Source organism: Dryobates pubescens, chromosome 27 (genome assembly GCF_014839835.1).
Source record: "Dryobates pubescens isolate bDryPub1 chromosome 27, bDryPub1.pri, whole genome shotgun sequence".
Lineage (NCBI taxonomy): Eukaryota > Metazoa > Chordata > Aves > Piciformes > Picidae > Dryobates > Dryobates pubescens.
In genome coordinates, this window is record NC_071638.1 from 13,367,333 (window position 1) to 13,388,331 (window position 20,999).

The window sequence follows — 20,999 nt, forward strand, 5'->3', positions numbered from 1 at the left end:
AACAGTATTTTCAAGACATATCACCAATCAGTTCTGTATCTCTTAAATTTAGACAGACAATCTGATTATGTAAGACAGAAACAGCAGATTTGGGCAGTGCAATCTGACAGTAAATTTAGCCAGATATATGAGAGCCTTTGACAACACAGATCCAGCTAATAAGCATACTAACAATTCTAGTGCCAAACAGGGCCACCTTAAAAACCATTAGAATCTAGCCAACGTCAATATTCATTTTACAGTTTCATACTACCTTACTTTCTCTCATGGCTTGACTTTAATTTCATTACATGGTCACATTCTTAACTCCACCAGAATCTATCATTACTGGAACACAGTTACCTTAGTATGATTAAAAGGAAAGAGTTCTGTCTATATGGATCTGTCAATGCAAAATTAAGGAATTCTCTAAAAGGAGACAACCTCCCTATCAAACTTTGTCTGAGAACAGTTACATACGCTTGCACCAAGTAGTCTGAGAGAAAGCTTACCGAAGAAATACAGAAATAAACACAGCAGCATCATTCCCGCTGTATCTTCTGAGTAAAACTCATCAGTTTAGAATAACCTCATCACTGCCTTTTTTGAAGGACAGATGGACACTAGATTGCTTCCGTCAGTCTGAGCCAAGCAAGCTCCAGTGAAAAAGCTTACCACCTCTACTTGCGCACAGATTATAAGGCTCCATGCCAGGAAAGTAGTAAATATATCAAAGAATAATTCCTGATCACACTAATATCCAAACTAGAATTTCATACATACTGATTGAATTCTTAAAGCAGTTTTTTTACCACAATTCCTCATCTCCTCCTCCAGAAAAAAGAAAATTGTATTCTTACTGGATTACTTCCTCCTGCCAACACATCACTCACTATACAACATCTTCAGCAACTGTAGTGTCAAAAATTTGGTAATAAACTTGATGTTTCGTCTCATCTTTGACATTATAGGACTTGATGAAGCATTCCAGCCATGGCAAGTCATCTACAAACAAAACCCAAATTATCGTTTAATACTAATTTCTAACTTTAGCAGAGAGAAGTATAACAAGCAAGATGTTAACCAGGATATCTAATTGTATACAACAGTTAATAGGAACAAAAGTGAATTACTGATTTTGAAATTCCAATATGCATCTTAACATTTCCAGCATCATCTAAAATGGTCTGCAGTGACAATCTTCCAAGTCTCACCCTTCCCACCCCAGCATCATCCCAAAATACTCAGTACTGGCAGTGTATCACATATAAAGACTCATCTTCATGTGTCTCAATGAATCAATTTCATTCATCTGTAAGAAAGTATCATTTATAGCCTTTACAATAGGGCCACTTTTTATGAGTATGGTAAAGACTTCAGTGTGATTGTGGTGGTCACTAACTGCCAAGTATGAGTAGGGAGTATACTCTGGGGGCTGGAGCTGTGGCAGAGACAGAGTTGCCTAGGACCTGTGTATTTTAGACAGAGCCTCTTTCTACCATAACAGAAATACTGCATGAAAAACTCTATGACTGGATTTGGATTAAAGTTTTGCTCAATTTCCATGGATGTTTCCTGTAGCAAGGGATGCTCCAAATCAGAATATGCATTCAGAAGCAGAGTATCACCCAAACCATGCGCCATACACTGATTTATCTTTAAGTTTTCTTTAAGTTCTCTTTAAGTTCTTTAAGTTTGCCCTAATATGTTGTGACATTCAATACAGGGGTGTTTTAGTTAATTCTAGATGAATGCAAACAATGTGTTGGTGCTGGCACAGACATGACTGTATTCACACATCACTGAATGCAACATGAGAATTGACTGAACTGTCACTTTTCTTTCTTTAGTATGAGTTCTAGTATTACAGAAACATCAAAACAAATTAATTGGAACCCTCCTTACAGAATCCTTCATTTCTCTGCTGAGTTTTGTCCATGAGTAAGTTGAATTCTAAGACTTCATCTATGCAAATGAAATCGGAAGACCCTTTCCCTTTCCACCCCCCCTTAAAAATAACAGCAAACTGACCTAATTTTCTTCCTGGAGGACAGAGAGTATTCATGGTCATCTCCATCTTTTGCTGAAGATAATTGCTGGTTAAGATTTCAGAGGCAGGAATTTGGAAAAACTTTTCCTGAAACAGAACAGGAAAGTATGAAGTGTTGCAAGAGGGGTAAGAAATCACTAGCCAGAATCCTGACTGCATGTTCTTTTATCAATTAAGGAAGTAAAAATCATACAGATAGGACAACATTATTTACAAAACTGTTCAGATACAGGAAAAAAACCCAAACTGTCTAAAAAAATTAATAGTCTGTATTTATGTACCCCTAAGTATTCAGAGGCAACAGCCACCCAGAAAACATATATCTGTATACATAAGTGGCAGATGTTCCTCATAAGCCTCCATAACAAGGCAATGTTATGGCTGGAGAGGATGATCAGTCCTTTCCAACAGGCCCTTCATGCAGCCAGAAGAAATTTTGTGAGGAACAAAATCAGCTGAAAACAAGAAGGAACTGCGACACGGATTCATAAAACACCCTTTGTTTGAGTTTTAGAAACAATGGAAAAAGGCTTACACTATGGAATGCATTTCTGAATAGAGTAGCAAAATAAAGAATGGAACACTGAAACGTCAAATAAACCAGGTATTGTATTGGCTTTGAAGTATCACCAGGAGGAATGTAGGCCACCTAGGAAGAATCCTGAAGAACAGTGAGGATGGTCAAAGTATTCGAAGAACTCTGATATGGATTTAAAAATCTCTAATATGAAAAAAACCTGTTATATGGAAGAAGACAGGAGGAATGTTGGTTTTCAGCCTTCAGAAGTTAGAATCATACAGTTTGTAATGTCAGGGAAAACATCCAATCTTCAGTATCTCATGTAGCAGGAATAGTCTTAAGTTGCTTCAGAGAACATTGAAGATAGGTTAATTCTAAGGTTAGAAAAGTAATTGAATCAGCTGCTTCTGAAATTGAAGACAAATATCTGTATAGCTATAGCTGAGTCCTACCTAAGTTCATGGCAAGAAAGGTCTTGTCTACCTCATGGCCATATGAAACAAAAATCAAGAATTATTGAATGGATAGATTCTACTTGGAGTTAAAAAAAGAGGTAATGAGATTTTGGACTACCAGCATTCAGGCTCCACAATTTAACACTGCCAATAAAAGAGAAATTCAGCCATGGAAATGTGAAAGAGTCTATGGAAGTAGAGGGAGGCAAGGGAGGATCTGCCTCAAACCCACCACACTGTTCTAAAAACAAATCCAATGCAAACTCATATAATCTGTAGAGTCTACTTTTACCTAGATCTACTTACGTAATCAAAAAGGTATGCATTTAGTGGTGCTGTTCCATCAACTAGTGTAAACTTCATGACAAAAACATACTGGAGTGGCTCAATACCTAAAACTGAAGAAAAAACCCAATATTGATCTGCTTCGTAGAGTGATCACGCAAGACAAACCGTAACAACTCAAGCTGACAATATCCATCATTCAATAGTAACTGACTTTAACTACTGTCATTAGAATTAAACATTGACATTTCATGCAGGCTGTCCGGAGTATGCTTAGCTTGGATAAGGCTTACAGAAGAGAAGAGTCTAATTTGTACTAGTCATTAAATAAGACTGTCTTTAGTTCAGATTAGAAAAACTGTATGTTCTGAAGAAAAAGCAAAACTAACTTGCAGGACTGCAAGCATGTACACAGTTTAAAAATGGCAGATGCAACCAAAAATTAATTACATCTGTACTACGATAGGTGATCCTAGAGACACTTGCAGTAGCAGCAACTCTTCAACATACAAAATCCTCTAACTATAATGGTTTCAAAATTAAATATGTTATTTCAACTAGTAAAAAGGTGAATAAATGTCACAGTTTTATACAGAAATAACACTATTTAATATGAAAACTTCAGAATCAAGGCACAAAATTATTTCAGGCCAGTATCACGTCAGCTCACCTTCTGCTATTTCAGTTGGTTCCCACGATGGTTGTTGTTCTGCTGCAAGGGGGCTTAGACTGTTGATAGGCTTTGGAGTTGAACACTGCTTGCACCTAGCATTTAAAACAAGACACTGAGACTAGAAGCTTTCTGCACAGAAAAAAAATTAATACAAATATTCTGATGTCCTTACTCAGTGGGAGTCCAAATTTCTATTGCTGTTTAAAATAACTATTTTACCAGATACACAAGCTTTAGAACACATCAAAACTTTAAAGCACATCAAAACTCTTGACGCTGCTTTTGAGGAGGAGAGATAAATCATTTTGGTGTGGAAACGACCACACCTCAGTAAACAGAAAGGAGGAAAACTGTACATCAAGGCTGCGTGAGTTGGAATTGATCAGTCTGGGGAAGAGAAGGCTCCAGGGAGAACTTATTGTGGCCCTTCAATATATAAAAGAGGATTCTAAGAAAGACAAAAACTTTTTACAAAGTCTGTAGTGACATGACAAGGGGCAACAGTTTTAAAATCAAAGAGGTTAGATTTGGATTGTATCTGGAAGGAAGAAATCCTTTATGAAGAGGGTGGCAAGACACTGAAATGGGTTGCTCAGAGAAGCTGGGGATGCCCCATCCCTGGAAGTGTTCAAAGTCAGGTTAAGATGGGACTTTGAGCAACCTGATCTTTAAAGGGCTCTTACGGTTCAAAGCATTCTGTGATTTTAAGGTCGCTACATTGCTACATATAAATTCATGTCACTTCTGAATAGATTATGTATGTCACTACTTTGTTGTAGTAATACAAACACCTCACTTTGTAAAAGCAGGAGTGAATCTGAACTTGTAGTACACTCTAAAAGCACAGTGGGGTTAGAGAAGAAATTTGGCATTACCTACAAGAAAAAAATACTGAGTTTTCAAAACAATGTCTTTTATTACTGGTGCACTTATATCAGCAGCTATCAGTTTAACATGTGACATCATAAATGCTCAAACAGATGAAAATATCAAAGAACAATTTTCAAAGTTGTTCTCATTTGCCTCAAGAAGTAAAATTAGAGAACAACTTTTTTTTTCCAAATTAAGCTTCAGTACTAGTATATCACAATTAGAACTTAAAATAGACATTTACTGTATTTTAGAATTAAATACAAAATGCCATAGAAACCAATAGTCAAGCTGAATGAAGCTACTTTTTTTCCCTTTAGAACACCCACCTAACTCTAAAAAGACAGCTTAGCTGTGACTTTTTTATATGCAAGTGTGTATTTGTTTATATATATGAATATACATGCATATGCACACACATAAATATTTATGTAGGCATTCAAGCTTATTGCTACAGTAAAAATGGCTTTGTTTTAATTCTGTTACACAGAATCTTTTTCACACTTTGCTAAGTATATGCTACTGATATAAAAAGTGCACAGAACAAAGTTCTGAAATGCCAACATCCTTGTGAGGGTCCTTCCCTAAATATACTATGAACAATCATGGGACATCTTAGCATCTGCTTTTACAATGGAGTCATTTAAACAGAGAACAACATCTGGAGGTGAGTTGTGCATGGCTTGAGAAATATATGGATTACAAAAGAGCATGGGGAAATACATTGTACTGCAGTCCCAGTAGGAATACTCATATATTGCTTTTATTTAGAAGAGCTCTGGACAGCCATGTCTGGAAAAGTCAAAACAGAATGTGACAAAGACAAATAATTATCTGTATTCATTTTATCAGGTCCTTATGGGAAATTTCAAGAGTTCACATGAAACTTGCAGTATTTCTGCACAGAAATTATTTTATTGCCTACAGGACTGAAGCAATGCCACACAGGGCTCTGCTTAGACTTATTAGAACTGCTGAGAGTGGGGATTCAACAGCTAGCATGAAGTGGATTGCTATTTTGGTGCTTGGAAACTGCACACTGCTGTGTAGTACTGGGAGAAAATACTGCTGCTCTCATTGAGAATAAACATGGAATTGCATGGTATAGCACAGATACCAGACCTAGATGTCTGTACTGTATTCCCATAGTTTTGGAATTGTGGAATTCAGAAACCCATTGGCGTCTTCTCTACAGTTACTGAAAACCACAAATAGGTAAGTGGTAAGGAAAGCCTGTCCAAAATCCCTTACTTCTTCCAAAACCCAAGCTTTTCCAATACAGGATGAAACATGAATTGACTGCCTGAAAATGTTTTCTGAGGCTGTATTTAAATATTATAAACATGTACAAAAATACCAGCATACAGTTTTAAAGCAACATGTATTTTGACTTCAGCCTACTAAGTAAGACCAGAAAATGTAAGATCTGGACTAAATGACAAAGACACAGGCAATCTGCAGCCTTCAGAGACTTTCATCTGCATTTCTGTCTCTGTAGTATGCTGCCCTACGCACACAACACATGCAAGACTGAACTAAGGGTGCTGTGTTATTAAAGGTGTCAGATTTATAAAGCAACATAAAGCTCAACTACAGTTGAGCCGTTTGATATGATGTAGTAGAATGGCATCAAAGAATCTTCAGCTAAGTTATCCCCAGAGCACTGCAGTCTGAATTACTTAAGAAAATTATATCCATCCATTACTGCACCTACTAAAACATCAACAAATACTTTTGACTTACCCGTAATATGTTACATTTCCTTGTAAAAGAAAAGGGGACGAAAGATCTAATAATTGCAGACCATCCTCTGTGGATCTCACAGGAATAACACACTTAAACCTTTTTGTAAGCTTCCACATTTCTTTTAATGTTCCACCTATTAAAAACAAAGATGTGGGGGTTTTATCAGGAGCTTATGAAAAAGTAGCTATTCAACTATGTCATAACTGACATAAGGTGGGAAATTCACCAAACTTCATGCTACTAATTGAGGCCATGCTAGGAGCACAGCATAAACTTAATATATTACAGAATCAACTGGGTTGAAAGAGACCTCCAAGATCATCCAGTCCAACCTATCACCCAGCCCTATCCAATCAACTAGACCATGGCACTAAGTGCCTCATCCAGTCTCTCCTTGAAGATCTCCAAGGACAGCAACTCCACTACCTCCTGGGCAGCCATTGCAATGGCAAATCACTCTCTGTGAAGAACTTCTTCCTAATATCCAGCCTGAACATCCCCTGGCACAGCTTCAGACTGTGTCCCCTCGTTCTGTTGCTGATTGCCTGGTATAACAGACCAACCCCCACCTGGCTACAACCTCCCTTCAGGTAGTTGTAGAGAGAATAAGGTCTCCCCTGAGCCTCCTCTTCTCCAGGCTAAACAACCTCAGCTCCCTCAGCTGCTCCTCATACGTCATAGAACTGGAACTCTGAGATTTTCCAATTCCAGTGACAGGAAAAGTTCTTTCACATTTATTACAAATCACAGGAAAATTTTATCTTTAGTCTCTGTAGTATGGATTGCAGAACAGATTTTGGAATCTTCCTGACATTTCATTCATTCAGTGGAAGTATGGTACCTTTATTAATTTAACACACAGAGAACAGCTATTTGGAAATAGTTCAATACAAAAAAATTTTACCAGCTGTTGGTTAGAAAAACTGAGCAATGCGTTTTAAAATAAACATATTCTACAGCAGTGTTGTTTACCACTGACTATAACATGTACTTATGACACTTAATTATAAAGTATTGATTGCATATAGATTATTTGTATTGCAGAGAGGGAAATAAAATCAGTAAAACTGCATTATTACTGCTGATGAAAAAATGCACAACAACACGAAATGTCTTCAATAAAGTTAATTTCTACTGAAGAAAATAAAGAAAACAAAGGCAAAAATGTTAGAAAACAGAGATCCTCTAAGTACAGAGACACAGATAAAGCATCTCATATACATTTGAACTCTCATTCAAGGGATTAACATAAAAAATTCAGGGTACTTTTAACTGACATTGCTAAAAGCTCTGCAGATTATCAGTTTGGCTGTTACATTGAGCTAATGAGTTAAGGCCTCAAAGAGACTGGCATAAAAGAGAATTACCAGAGGTTGACAATGGTATGAATCATGGTGATTTCGTGTACAAATAATAAGGGTATGTGAGGGGTGTTAATCTACTTGATAACCATAACATCTCACTCTTCAGTTCAACTAATATGTAGCAATGGCTATGGATTCCACCGGTTCCCTGTGGAGGGCCATGCAAAATCCTGTCCATCATCTGACTATTTCCTCAATTCCAGCCCAACTGATGCCAAACACTTGCTTCAGCATAACAATTATGAAAAGAATAGAGTTTTGTGCTGTAGAAGTATAAATTGCTTGTGTTTAACAAAGGAGTTAAATCTTGACCATGCCTGTCTAATAAACGTCATAATGTGTTTAACCTTTGAGGGTTGTCTGCACCTGGAAAGGTGCTGGGAAGATTTCTAGGGATACTTCAAAATCTCCACTTCCAAAAATCTTAACAATAAAAAAAAAGCATGTAGCTTTGGCAAGATTCAAGATCAATGTTCTGGGAAAAAAAGTGCTAAACCTCCAATTATGCCTTTTCTTTGTGCTCCAACATGAAGCACATATATCCACATACTAACATACTTAACTCCTGGCACTTACATCTGAGAAAAATAGAAGTTATATTGTTCAGTTACGTTAGAAAAACAGAGTAGAAGCAGAGTATTTTTTCTTTTGTTTTCAAAAAGATATAGTTAGATTAAAAAATAAAAATCCAGGTTGGTAGACGTCAGAAATAGAGCAGCTATCAGAACTCACTGAACATACACCAAAGCAGAAGTGGTTTTGTAATTGACTCTTACACAAAGACCCACCTGACTTACATTTGCTTATTCACATCGCTACTTGAGAACAACTGAAGGTTTTATTTTACACTTGGAATGGTACTATTATGCAATTATTTACTACTTCTATGGAAAACATTCCTTATTAGTATTCTTGATAAATTACTTTTGTTTAATGTTCAGTGACTTATTTCTATTCTCTGAGGAAATGTGATACAAAAAACAAACAAGACCAAATAAACCTCACGCTGCAAGAAGCCCTATTAACATGAAACAACACTGACATCCAGAGGCTGACAAAGTTAATTGTAGGCTTTGTATATCATAAGCTTTCCAAAACTTTCCCACATCAGTAATAAAAGTGGTGGGTTTTTTTCTGAAGACTCAGTGAGTTTTCAAATCAGAACTGAAAAAAAATTAGTAGGCACATCTGAAAAAAAAGGTGGAAGCCCCATACCTGGAATTTCTTAAGGCCAGGCTGGATGGGGATCTGAGCAACCTATCTAGTGTGAGGTGCCCCTGACCATGATGGAGGGGTTGGAACTGCATGCACAAGAAGTTCCACCTCAGATTGAGAAGGAACTTGTTTCACTGTAAAGGTCATGGAGCATTGGAATAGGCTCCCCAGAGAGATTGTAGAGTCTCCTTCTCTGGAGACTTTCAAGACCTGTCTGGATGCATTCCTGTGTGACCTGCTCTAGATCATATGGTGATGCGATCCTGCTCTGGCAGGGGTGTTGAACTTGATGATCTCCAGAGGTCCCTTCCAACCCCGACATCCTGTGAGCCTGTGATGATCTTTGAGGTACCTTCCAACCGTGACAATTTTTGATTCTGCAGTCATACATTAATACTAGCAGAACTAACAATAATCTTATTGGTAGAGTTTTAAAATAGATCTTGTAAGACCTTCAGAGAGGACTTTTTCCTGTTTGCACAACAATAACTTCAAGTTCCTGCTGAGTTATTCTTATATTTGAAGATGCCTTTATGATCATTACTACTTACACTGAATGCAATTTTAACATATCTTAACTTCATAAATACTCAAAAGTCAACACTGTGCTATAAGAAGTGGTGTATTTGCAATTTATCTTACCTTCTATCATAACTAAAGTATCTTTAGGATGCTGAAGCAGTTCATCATGCTTTACAAAATGGATAACTATTTTCCTTTGCTTCTGGTCTTGTGTAGTCCACATTATAGAATCATACCAGGACATACTGTGCAATTCTGTGTTTGGGGCAGTAACGGCAGAGCCTTGTAAGTTGAAGTCAAAGTCATCTCCAGCTGGGACTTCTTGCCTAAAATGATTTCCAAAATGAGTAAGTTAATTCTAATAGCTTTTCCTTAGGTCATCTATCAACAAGGGTGAGAATACTCTCAAAAAATATTAAAATGTATTTATGAGAGCAAAAGTATATACAGAAAAAAACCTTTGTTGTTTTATCAGTTTAAACATTTAGAATTATCAGGTGAATTATAACAAGATCCTTGGGGTCTCTTCCAACCTTAGTTACTGAGATACTGTGATACTGTGAAAATAATTTACTGCCATGTTAATATCTATACTAAATAATATCATCTTACCTAGGACCAGAGGGAGCCTAGTAGCTTCATCCACACACACATAAATCCATGTAAAAACAAATATATTAGCTTTATGTGATTTCAGTTGGGCCTTAAAAGGGACACACAGCTACATATCACTTCAGTGGAGTGAAAAGACCATATTAGCTCATATAATTTCATGTTCTATGTTGTAGCCTATTTTACTTTGCATATTTTATGGTGAAAAAATAGGGAAGGAGAAGAATAGCTTCTTTACAGTACAGTATGTGCTGTAAATGAGAAAGCTACAACTCTGCACCAGTTTCTTTTTTGTCCTGCTAGAGGGCACCATTCATGCATTTCCAATAGCCACCTACAGACAATCAGCGCGGGTTATTCAAATTATACCTGCTGGTATTACCAACAACAGGCAAAAAGCCAGTGGCAGCACAGAAAATGAGAAATGCATTAGAATGTTTTCTCCTAAGCAAGACAGACCTGCTGGCTTTATGTGAAATATGAACTGTGACAAACAGGACAATGGAAAAAAAAGGGCCAAAGTTTGGGTGTTTTCATAAAACACTGAAAAGTCAGTCAGTGCCAAGCTTCATACTGGAGTTAAAGGAAAAATACCATCAACTCCTGCAGATCATTCTGATGATTTCACTTTCAAATCCAAGAGCAGCAGCTTCCACCAGTGAATAGAACAATTCCTGCCTATGAAATCAAACTTTAATATTCGTCTATGACAGTAAGACTGGCACACAAGAAGTCTTCCTGAAGCTGAATTTTCACTTCATGAACACATGAACTCCTTCCTCTTTTGTTCCTGAATTACTATTTTAAATGCAAAAGTAATGGACCTAACATAAAAACCCATCTTTTCAAATACACCTATTAAACTCCTCCAGCCTCTACAGGCTGCCTGTTGATTTCCTGCTGAGGCAGGACTGGAATTAATTGTTTTTGAACTAAGCTCTACATGAGGGCTGAAACTTCTCTACGTGCATACATGAATAACACTACATCCACGTATATTAATATTTTGCTATTTACAAAGAAGTTTCCAGCTGAAGTCCAAAAAAAAAAAAAAACAACAACAAAACTCTTTCACAAGGATTTTATACTCCAAGTATTATATGAATCTTGCTGCATAATGTGTTACAGGATCAAACTTGTATTAATGTTTGTCCAGTCAGGTTCTTTGGTATATGATAAAATATTGAACAACTTCTTCTGTAACAGAACATGTAGGAGGAGAAGGATGCTGCTAAACCATGTTTCCTTCCTGGGCCTCTTAACTCACCCAATCCAGGCTGCAGTACAGGTCCACTATATTTCACTGATTCCTTCCGTGTGCACAGTTGAGTAGTAGTAAATATGCTAAGCCTCACAAATCTTTCTGGTTAAAAGTCTGCCCTAATTCTGTGGCAAAGAGAGAGAAGCTAGCAAGCAGTATGTAAACCAGTAGGAAATGCAGAAAAACAGAAATGAGGATGTTATCAAGTCAAGAATATATAAAAAGGTTATGGTAGTAATGGAAAATTGTGGGATAATGCCAATGTTCATAAGAAGGAAACAAAATTCTATCAATTGTATCTGCTTACTACTATATAGAGTTGGGAAATATATCAAAAAGCTGGCAGCTATCTCCTCTTTCACTTGACAACAAAGACCATGTACTTTTAAGTTATGAAGAAGATGAAACACTTCCTCTTACATTAGCAACCAAAGGAATGTTAAAACATCATCTGATAAGGATCAATACTGTTAAAGCCAAAAGTGTGCTACTTTGTATCCATAAGCTGCAGGAGAAGGATCATAGGGGCATTTTCTTGTCTCAGTGATGTTTGTATCTAATAAATGTTGATTGTGAAAAAAAAAATAAATGGCTAGGAGAATGTTAATGTGCCATCCTTTAGAGAAAGCAATAGTTTACCTCAGTAGCAATGAAGATGTTTGCTTGGCAAAAGACAAGTGATACAGGATTCAGATGACAATGCATAGTACTGTAATGCACGTCACTCAGTAGTTTAATCAAAATCAGGCAATTTCAAACAAACCTTCTTTACTCTGTAAGATGAATATGTAGCAAAAGTGGGGATTATTTAAATAGCATTTGATATAATGATGAGTGGCATTAAAGGGGAAATAGCAATGACAAAATGGACAGTGAGCCGGCTTGGGTCAGAAAAAGACAAAAATACTAAGGTGAATGTCGTTTCCTTGCTACTTTTTGATCCAGAAAATATGCTGTTCGCTGACAGATACACATTAATCAAAGATATTTTACTCATTCATTTGGAAATTGTCATGCACTTTTGCATATCCTATTTAAAAACTGCAGTACAGAAACAGGTACTTAAATGCAACTCCGGTGTTGGAAAACAATGTACTGCTGAATTTGGAAACAAAGGAAAACTATTCTTTTTGAAAACACTCAAAGAATTATGTAAATGGAATTCACCTGATGATTTAAACCTTTCCTATCACCAGCGAGTTTCAAATTTTTGCCCCAAATTAAATCCATTTATGTTCAGCTCATTTCCCATAAAAATGAGGATGAAAATCCAATAAAAATCTAGGCATGCCAGAACACACAGAACAACTCCTAATTACTTTTGTTTTGTGAAAGACTTACAAAGAGTTGCATTTGGAACAATGAAGTTTAACAGACTGATAGAGCTTCTGGGGATGGTAAGTTCTCAGCTTTGCTCTAATGCGATACTGTTGAGGGGCTGTGCTGTTTAGAATGGTTTTCAGGTCTGTGTTCTTCAAATCCTGATGATCTGTTAATACTGCAAAATAGCAACATCAAAATGCGGGAAATGGTCATTGCAGGTATGTATTTTCCCTTAATTTGTAGTGGTTTGTTTCTTTCCATTCCCATTTCCAGCCTCAGTTTTATCAATGTAACATATTACTACAGTCTTTAAGATAAATCACAACAGCCTGTGGGAGTGTGGAGTACTTCTGGGTATAGAAATTCAACACAGAGAAAAAAATACAAGAAATTAGAACATACAAACATACACTACTGCTTTAAAAATGGAATAAAACTAACGTAGTATTCATGAACTTAAAGTCTTAGAATAGTTATTCTCATAATAAATAAGATGTATTTAAACCTTTGAGCTGATTCCTCAAAAATATTTTTGTTCTTTAGCAAAAATAAAATTAATCTGAAGGTCAAAATGTTTCTTACCTGTAACAGGTAACTGCTGACATCTCTGCAGGTGTGATTCAAGATCTAAAATCAAGAATAATTTCCTAATTGTATTCCTTCTTTTTCTTTATCATGTGGACACAGAAAACCAGAGAGACAGGCAGACAGATACACACACAAAAACAAAAGCTGAGCAAGGGAAAATGGAAAACGTAGCAAAGGAAAAATCGAAGCAAGCAGGATCCAAGCAATTGATATCAAGTGTTAATACATCTGAGGAGGAATTAGTATATATGTTAAATAGAAATGCTCACCAAAATTAAGACATTTCAAATGTATGCTATAAATGACAGTGCTGACATAGACTGTATTCATCCCTCAACAATCTTTATGGACATGAAAATAAAAACGTTATTCTAAGAACAATATGGACTGTCTGCTCCCTCCTCTGAACAACCTCTGCTACACCCAGTGCAGTAAATATGTGCAAAATTCTTTCTAAATTTGCAGTCTAGACATTAATTGTTTATTTACTCTTGACTTTTGAGCCCTTAAAGAAATAGCCCGTCACAGTATGTTACTAATGGCTAAACAACATAGGTTTTAGAAAGCTAGAAGCAAAGATGCAGGCTATGTCCAACCAGCTTTACAGTCTAATTCCTTTTTAGTAATTCTTATGATCTAATACAGTATGATTAAGCATATCATGTATGTTTAATAATTTATTCACTACCTCCTACGAAAGCATGTATATGAAAGGTTTCTGCTGTGAGACAGAAGGTTAAGGTAATATCAATTTCTAGTCTAATAACCCAGAAGAACCTTCTAAGGCTTGCTTTGTGACAGGAACCACCTAGAGAAGCAGTAACAGTGACCTTATCTTGACCATATATACCTTAGAACATAGAGCAAATTAGCTTTCAATTGCTCTTACCTGCAACACTGTTAGAAGTGCCCTCTAATTCCAGTGAAGACACGGATTCCATATCTTGGCTCTCTTCCAGATCCATAGATTCTAAGAATCTAAGATAAACAAATATATTATAACCTAGAAAAGTATTTTATATACATATATATATATACACACACATACACACACATATATGCACACACACGTATCTTACTATACATACACTTAGACGAAATCTACTGTTTACCAATACGCAAGTATAATGTTCACACATACACTTTCCAGGAAGAACATAAAACTCAGTTGAGTCAGAAGTTGCGGTACAGGTCAGGGGCTGACCAGCTGGAAAGCAGTTCTGTGGAAAAAGACCTGGGAGTCCTGGTGGACAACCGGATGACCATGAGCTACCAGTGTGCTGTTGTGGCCAAGAGGGCTACTGGCATCATGGGGTGCATGATGAAGAATGCTGCAAGCAGGCCAAGGGAAGTTCTCCCCCTCATCTGGAGTATTGTGTCCAGTACTGGGCTCCCTGATTCAAGGACAATGAACTGCTTGAGAGGGTACAGCAAAGGGCTATGAAGATGATTAGGGGACTAGAACAGGGGAATAGCCTCTCTTATAAAGAAAAGTGGAGGGACTTGTGTTTTTTTAGCCTAGAGAAGGCTATGGAGGGATCTTATTAATGCTTCCAAATACCTAAAGGGTGGGTGTCAGGGGGATAGGATCAGTCTTTTTGCAGTGGTGCTCAGTGACAGGACAAGAAATAACAGGTACAAACTTGAGCAAAGGAAGTTGATGGTAGTAAAGCATAGGAACTGGCTGCCCAGGAGACATTCAAAAGCCACCTGGACACTATCCTGTACAACCTGCTCTAGATGAACTTACTCTGACAGCAGCATTGGACTAGATGATCTCCAGGGGTCCCTTCCAACCCCTATCATTCTTTCATTCTGTGAGGGGCCAGAAGGAGGATTCAGGAAACTACAGGCCTGTCAGCCCAACCACGGTGACAGGGAAGGTTATGGAGCAGATCATCATGCATGCCATCACATGGCATACAGAACAGCCAGGTCATCAGGCCAAACGAGCTAGGTCCTGCTTGAATAACCATATGTCCTTCTATGACAAGGTGACCCACTTACTGGCTGAGGGAAAGGCTGTGAACATGGTTTATCTAGGCTTTAGTAAAGCCTTTGACACCATCTCTCACTGCATCCTCCTGCAGAAACTGGCTGTTCTTGGCTTAGATGGGCACAATCTTCACTGGGTTAAAACCTGGCTAGATGCTCAGGCCTAAAAGGTTGTGGTGAATGGAGTTAAATCCAGTTGTTGGCCAGAAAAACTGGTGTTCACCATGGCTCAATATTGAGGCCTGTTACCTTTATATCTTTATCAATGATCACAGAACCACACCGAATCAACCAGGTTGGAAGAGACCTCCAAGATCATCAAGTCCAACTGATCACCCAACCCTAATTAATCAAATACACCATGGCACTAAGTGCCTCATCCAGTCTTTTCTTAAACACCTCCAGGGATGTCAACCCCACCACTCCTCTAGGCAGCCCATTCAAATGGGCAATCTCTTTCTGTGTAGAACTTCTTTCTAAGATCAAGCCTGCACAGACTGAGACCATGTCCTCTTGTTCTGTTGCTGGTTGCCTGGGAGAAGAGACCAATCCCCACCTGGCTACGACCACCCTTCAGGTAGTTGCAGATAGCAATAAGGTCTCCCCTGAGCCTCCTCTTCTCCAGGCTGAAAAACTCCAGCTCCCTCAGCCATTCATCATAGGGCTTATGCTCCAGATGCCTCACCAGCTTTGTTCTGGATGAGGGTACTGACTGTGCCCTTGGTAAGTTTGCAGAAGTGACTAAGTTTTGTGAGAGTGTTGATCTGCCTGAAGGTAGGAAGGCTCTGCAAAGAGATCTGGACAGGCTGGCTGGCTGGGCCAAGGTCAAGCATATAAGGTTTGACAAGGCCAAGCGCTGGGTCTCACACTTGGGTAACAAGCCCACGCAGTGCTACAGGCTTGAGGGAGAGTGGATGGAAAGCTACCCAGTGCAAAAAGACCTTTTGGATGTTGGTTGACAGCCAAGCTGAAATGAGCCCAGATGTGCCAAATTTTCCCAGATGGCCAAGATGCCAAGTACCACAATGGCTTGTATCAGAAGTAGCGTGTACAGTGGCCAGCAGGACTAGGGGAGTGACTGTGTCTCTGTGCTCAGCACTGGTGATGCTATACCTCAAACATTGTGCTCAGTTTTGAGCCTCACTACAGAAGTCATTAAAATGCTGAAGTGTGTCCTAAAAAGGACAACAAAGATGGTGAAGGCTCTAGAGAACAAGTCTGGGATTATTTAGTCTGAAGAAGGCTGCAGGAAGACCTTATCATTCTACAACTACCTGCAAGGAGGTTGTAGCAAGGAGTTTGGTCTCATCTCCCTAGTAATAAATGACAGGACAAAAGAAATGGCTTCAAGTTGTGGCAAGAAAGGTCTAGACTGGACATTAGGAAAAGATTTTTCACGAAAAGTTTTATTTAGCATTGGAACATGCTGCCAGGAGTCATACCAGAAACACCTACCATGGTCAATACCTACCATCCCTAGAGATTATTTATATGATGTATAGATGTGGTGCTTAGTGACATGGTTTAGTAGTGGACTTGATGGTAGATTGCTAGTTGGACTTGTTGATCTTAAAGGTCCTTTTCATCCTAAATGACTCGATGGTTCGTTATGTATATAATGGAGTTTAGTGAAGTATTTACATTATAAGCTTCATTTTGCACATCTAAGTAACACATATAGACATGCTTAAAATGTGCTCAATTTATTTGCTTAACCATAGTTTTTTTAATCTGTAAAATATAATATGCCACTATAAACCAGATTAAGTAAATTACCATATCCAGGCCTTATTATTACAGCCCTACTATATTTTACATTTGAAAAATTAACCTTTATTTACCTATTTCCTAAAATGGAATCACAGAATGGTCTGGGTTGGAAGGGACCTCCAAAGGTCATCTAGTCCAACCCCATCTGCAGTAAGCAGGGGCATCCTCAACCAGATCAGGTTGCCCAGAACCCTGTTGAGCCTCCCCGTGAATAACTCAAGGTATAGGGCTGCAACCACCTCTCCAGGAAATCTGTCCCAGTGTTCCACTACCCTCATGGTAAAGAACCTCTCCCTAACATCCAATCTAAATCTGCTCCTCTCTAGTTTGAAGCCATTGCCCCCCATCCTATCACTACAGGCCTATGTAAACAGTCTCTCTCCATCCTTCTAGGCCCCCTTCAGGTACTGGAAGGCTACTATTAGGTCTGCCCAGAGCCTCCTCTTCTCCAGGCTGAACAACCCCAGCTCCCTGTCTTCATAGCAGAGGTGCTCATAGCTTTTGGGGTCCTCCTCTGGACCTGGTCCATCAGGTCTATGTTCTTCCTATATTGAAGGCTCCAGACCTGGATGCAGTACTCCAGGTGAGGTCTCAGCAGAGAACTCTTGGTTACTCTCCATCTTAGTGGTGCTAAAGACTTCCTGTTCTAGCATTTCCAGTTCTTATACACATTTATGATTCTGAACTGTACAGCTGTTACATTAGCCTAGAGTTTTCCAGAATAATGGAGGGAAAAAACCTTACATACAGAACTTACTCTTTTAGTTCCTTAACTTCTGGGTTACTTTCAGGTAAGACTCCTATTCCTCGACCGTAACAGGTGCCACCATGGAGATGAAATTCTATATGTGATCCATCTTCATTGTCAGCACTTCCTTGTTTTGCATGAACACTGTAAATTCTCAGAAAGCTTCCAATCTTAAAGAAGAAGAAAAAAATTGGTAACACAAAGTTAGCTATTCACTTGGAAAATTCTAGGTCTCATGTAGCCTCTTCCCAGTTTTCAGTGAATCACAAACTATCTGAAGTTGTCAAGGACCTCTTGAGATTGCCTATTCCAACCCCTGCACCCAAAGCAGAATCAAATAGAGCACGTTTATTAGGGTTGTCTGCAGCTAGGTTTTGAATCAAATTAACCAACCTCCAAATATAATTTTAAAAGTATAACGTAAGATCCAGCTGAGAGTTGGCAAGCTACACACATTCAATAACTTTGATTTATGTTCACTCTAAGTATCTTTTAAAGAGCCCTATAGAAATGATAAATTAGTTTCAATTAACATTACTGTTACAGCAGCCAATCTTATTTCAGCTCTAGCTTCTGCTTTAACCAGTAGAAACCTAAATAGACTGGACTGTCCAGGTCTTAGTATGATACTTATATATACATACATATAAAAGCAGACAAAGCAGCATCCTGATTCTGGAATCCTCCTCTATATCAAGGAACAGGCTATGACTATATAATGCTGGTATTAAACTGTTCTGTTAAATAATAATAATTCATGAAAAAGGCAGTGTATTTTCAAACTCAGGCACCAGGAACATGAAAAGTGCACTTCAGGCTGTACTTACATTGCTTCTGGCATGGAGCTCTTACCCAAGTTTTAACTGATCTGCACCATTAGGGTGCTGCTCATTTTGTTCATTCAAAGCATATCAAGGAGACAGCTTGTGCATTTAGACAGAAGTTAAGAGACTCATCTGGAGCCTTTTTTTAATTTTGTTTTTTTCTTTACAGATGCTAAATTTCACCTAATTATGTTGAATATCCAAAACTTCAAGGGACAGTCACATTATAAAACTAATTTAATGACTACAACCAATGCTTGTGGAGAAAGGCTTTTTTTAAGTTCTTAACTACGTTCCACTTACCAAATAACTTTATGCCACTATAATAGTGCCAAAATCCTTTCTTCCCCCAGAGTAATTTGCACACAAGGAGGAAAGCATCAATTATAATTGAACAATTATTGCTTTCTTTCAAAAACAATGTATGAATCCCCTAAGTATTTACTATGTGTGCAAGTATAAAAGATTAAACATAGGAGAGAAAAGCCCAGAAGCAAAAAGTACAAAATGCCAGTTTTGCCTGTTAAACTTGTGTGCTGAAAGTCATGCAAAAGTAAACTGAATTACATGTTTAAGTGCAACACTCAACTTCCCAAGATATATGACCTTGCATTTTATTAGATCCCTTTTCTGAAAAGGTTATTATTTTTTTATATCTTAACATAATTTAGAAGCTGAATTACAATCATCCTTGTCAAATACTGAAAAGCCTTGGGAAGGCTGTGAATGTCGACACTGACCAGACTTGAGCGTGCAGCTTCCCCGAGCTCCTTTAGAAGGCAGCATTGCCTTCTGTTAGCAAGAGATGGCAACGTGGGTGTTGCAGTAAGGAATGTTATTGTATTGCTGTTGTTTACAGAATGCCACCAGACCGAGCACACTTTATACACTTGACTGTGAGGAAATTATCATCTACATTAAAATAAACACCATGATGTAAAGAGCCGTCACTAAAATCTAGTACAAAACCAACTCACAGCTGTTCTGTGAATGAACTACCTACCTCATTCACAGCAAGTCCGTTTAAAATTAAAGCAATCAGGACACATTTCTTGCCATGTATAAATACACTAATACCCCAGTTGCAGTCAAATGCTAATGACTACTTTAAAGGTACATCTTAATGCTAAGAAGAACTACAGTGTGACATCACATAGGCAGTTCTTCGTAACTAGCCAACTAAACTAACTTTTAAGCATAACAAATTCTCATAATTATTTCAAAACACATAGGGGTTTAATAATTCTAATATTTGAACAGAATAATTTTACTGGGCAAATAGTGCATAACTTTTGGCAAATGAGAGGAAGCATATACACAGCATTTGGGTGTGGTCCTCTGCAATTAAAAAAAATACCAATTTAAATCAATTACAGGGTTTGGAGTACTTGGGGGTGTGAGAAGGGGAAGGTGGTGTGGTTTGCTTTTTCTTCCTTTTGAATAGTGGAAAAAAGTGGGGAAAGCAACACTGACAGGTCAAAGGAATGCTACCCAGGCCTGAAAAGTATGAAGCTAGGTTTTACAGACATGTAACTCAAATAAATTGTGGGCTGAAATGTGGCTTAAGCACCAGAAAAGCAAGCAAGACTTTTCAGCTAAAAAGACCTAACTGTATACAGTGGGAGGAACATCTGAAGATACATAACACAGAGAAAATACTGTGAAACTACAGACTAGAATTTGTATGCATGGGTTAATTGTTTTAATTGTACTATCCAGAAAATGCATGGAAACACAAAACTGATTATAACCATACAGAAGAGGCATGTACAATACCATGTATTCAACAAAGGACAGCACATAGAAAATCTTCCATCAGTTGTGGACAGCTGGAGTTCACCTGTGTAGTGACACCACTGATGCTCACTTGGTTTGATTCCTACCACCTAGCAAAATGGCTCAGGTGAAAAAACCCTTGTCACCAACCTATTCCTAAATTTTATGACAAGGTCTGATGAAACCTTGAGAACCTGTGGAACTACTGCAGTAAGAATGACTGCAGAGTAATGAACTGAGCAATTCTTCTATGGAGAGTGAGCTGGGGCTCCTACAGTAACAAGAAAGCCTTATACATCCCAGGCAGCCAGAGAAAGAAGGACATTCATGAAAAAGCATGAACATATAAGTGACAAAAAGTCTACTTCTAGTATGAACTGTAGCATACTTTCAATATTATTAAGGTTCTCTCCATTGAAAATG

At 38.0% G+C, this 20,999-nt stretch overlaps 1 protein-coding gene across 1 annotated transcript in view; it reads right to left on the reverse strand.

Moving 5' to 3' along the window:
* Nucleotides 1-444: 444 nt before the first annotated feature.
* The window catches only part of POT1 (protection of telomeres 1), a 56,805-nt gene continuing 36,250 nt past the window's right edge, over nt 445-20,999 (reverse strand). The window contains exons 10-19 of the mRNA XM_009900214.2: nt 17,986-18,146; nt 14,353-14,441; nt 13,458-13,502; nt 12,894-13,050; nt 9,800-10,005; nt 6,576-6,711; nt 3,960-4,054; nt 3,311-3,402; nt 2,011-2,116; nt 445-984 (exon numbers count right to left, since the gene is read on the reverse strand). Of these exons, the coding sequence (XP_009898516.1) occupies nt 872-984; nt 2,011-2,116; nt 3,311-3,402; nt 3,960-4,054; nt 6,576-6,711; nt 9,800-10,005; nt 12,894-13,050; nt 13,458-13,502; nt 14,353-14,441; nt 17,986-18,146 (1,200 nt within the window). The 3' untranslated portion in view covers nt 445-871. The remainder of the gene's footprint in view (nt 985-2,010; nt 2,117-3,310; nt 3,403-3,959; nt 4,055-6,575; nt 6,712-9,799; nt 10,006-12,893; nt 13,051-13,457; nt 13,503-14,352; nt 14,442-17,985; nt 18,147-20,999) is intronic.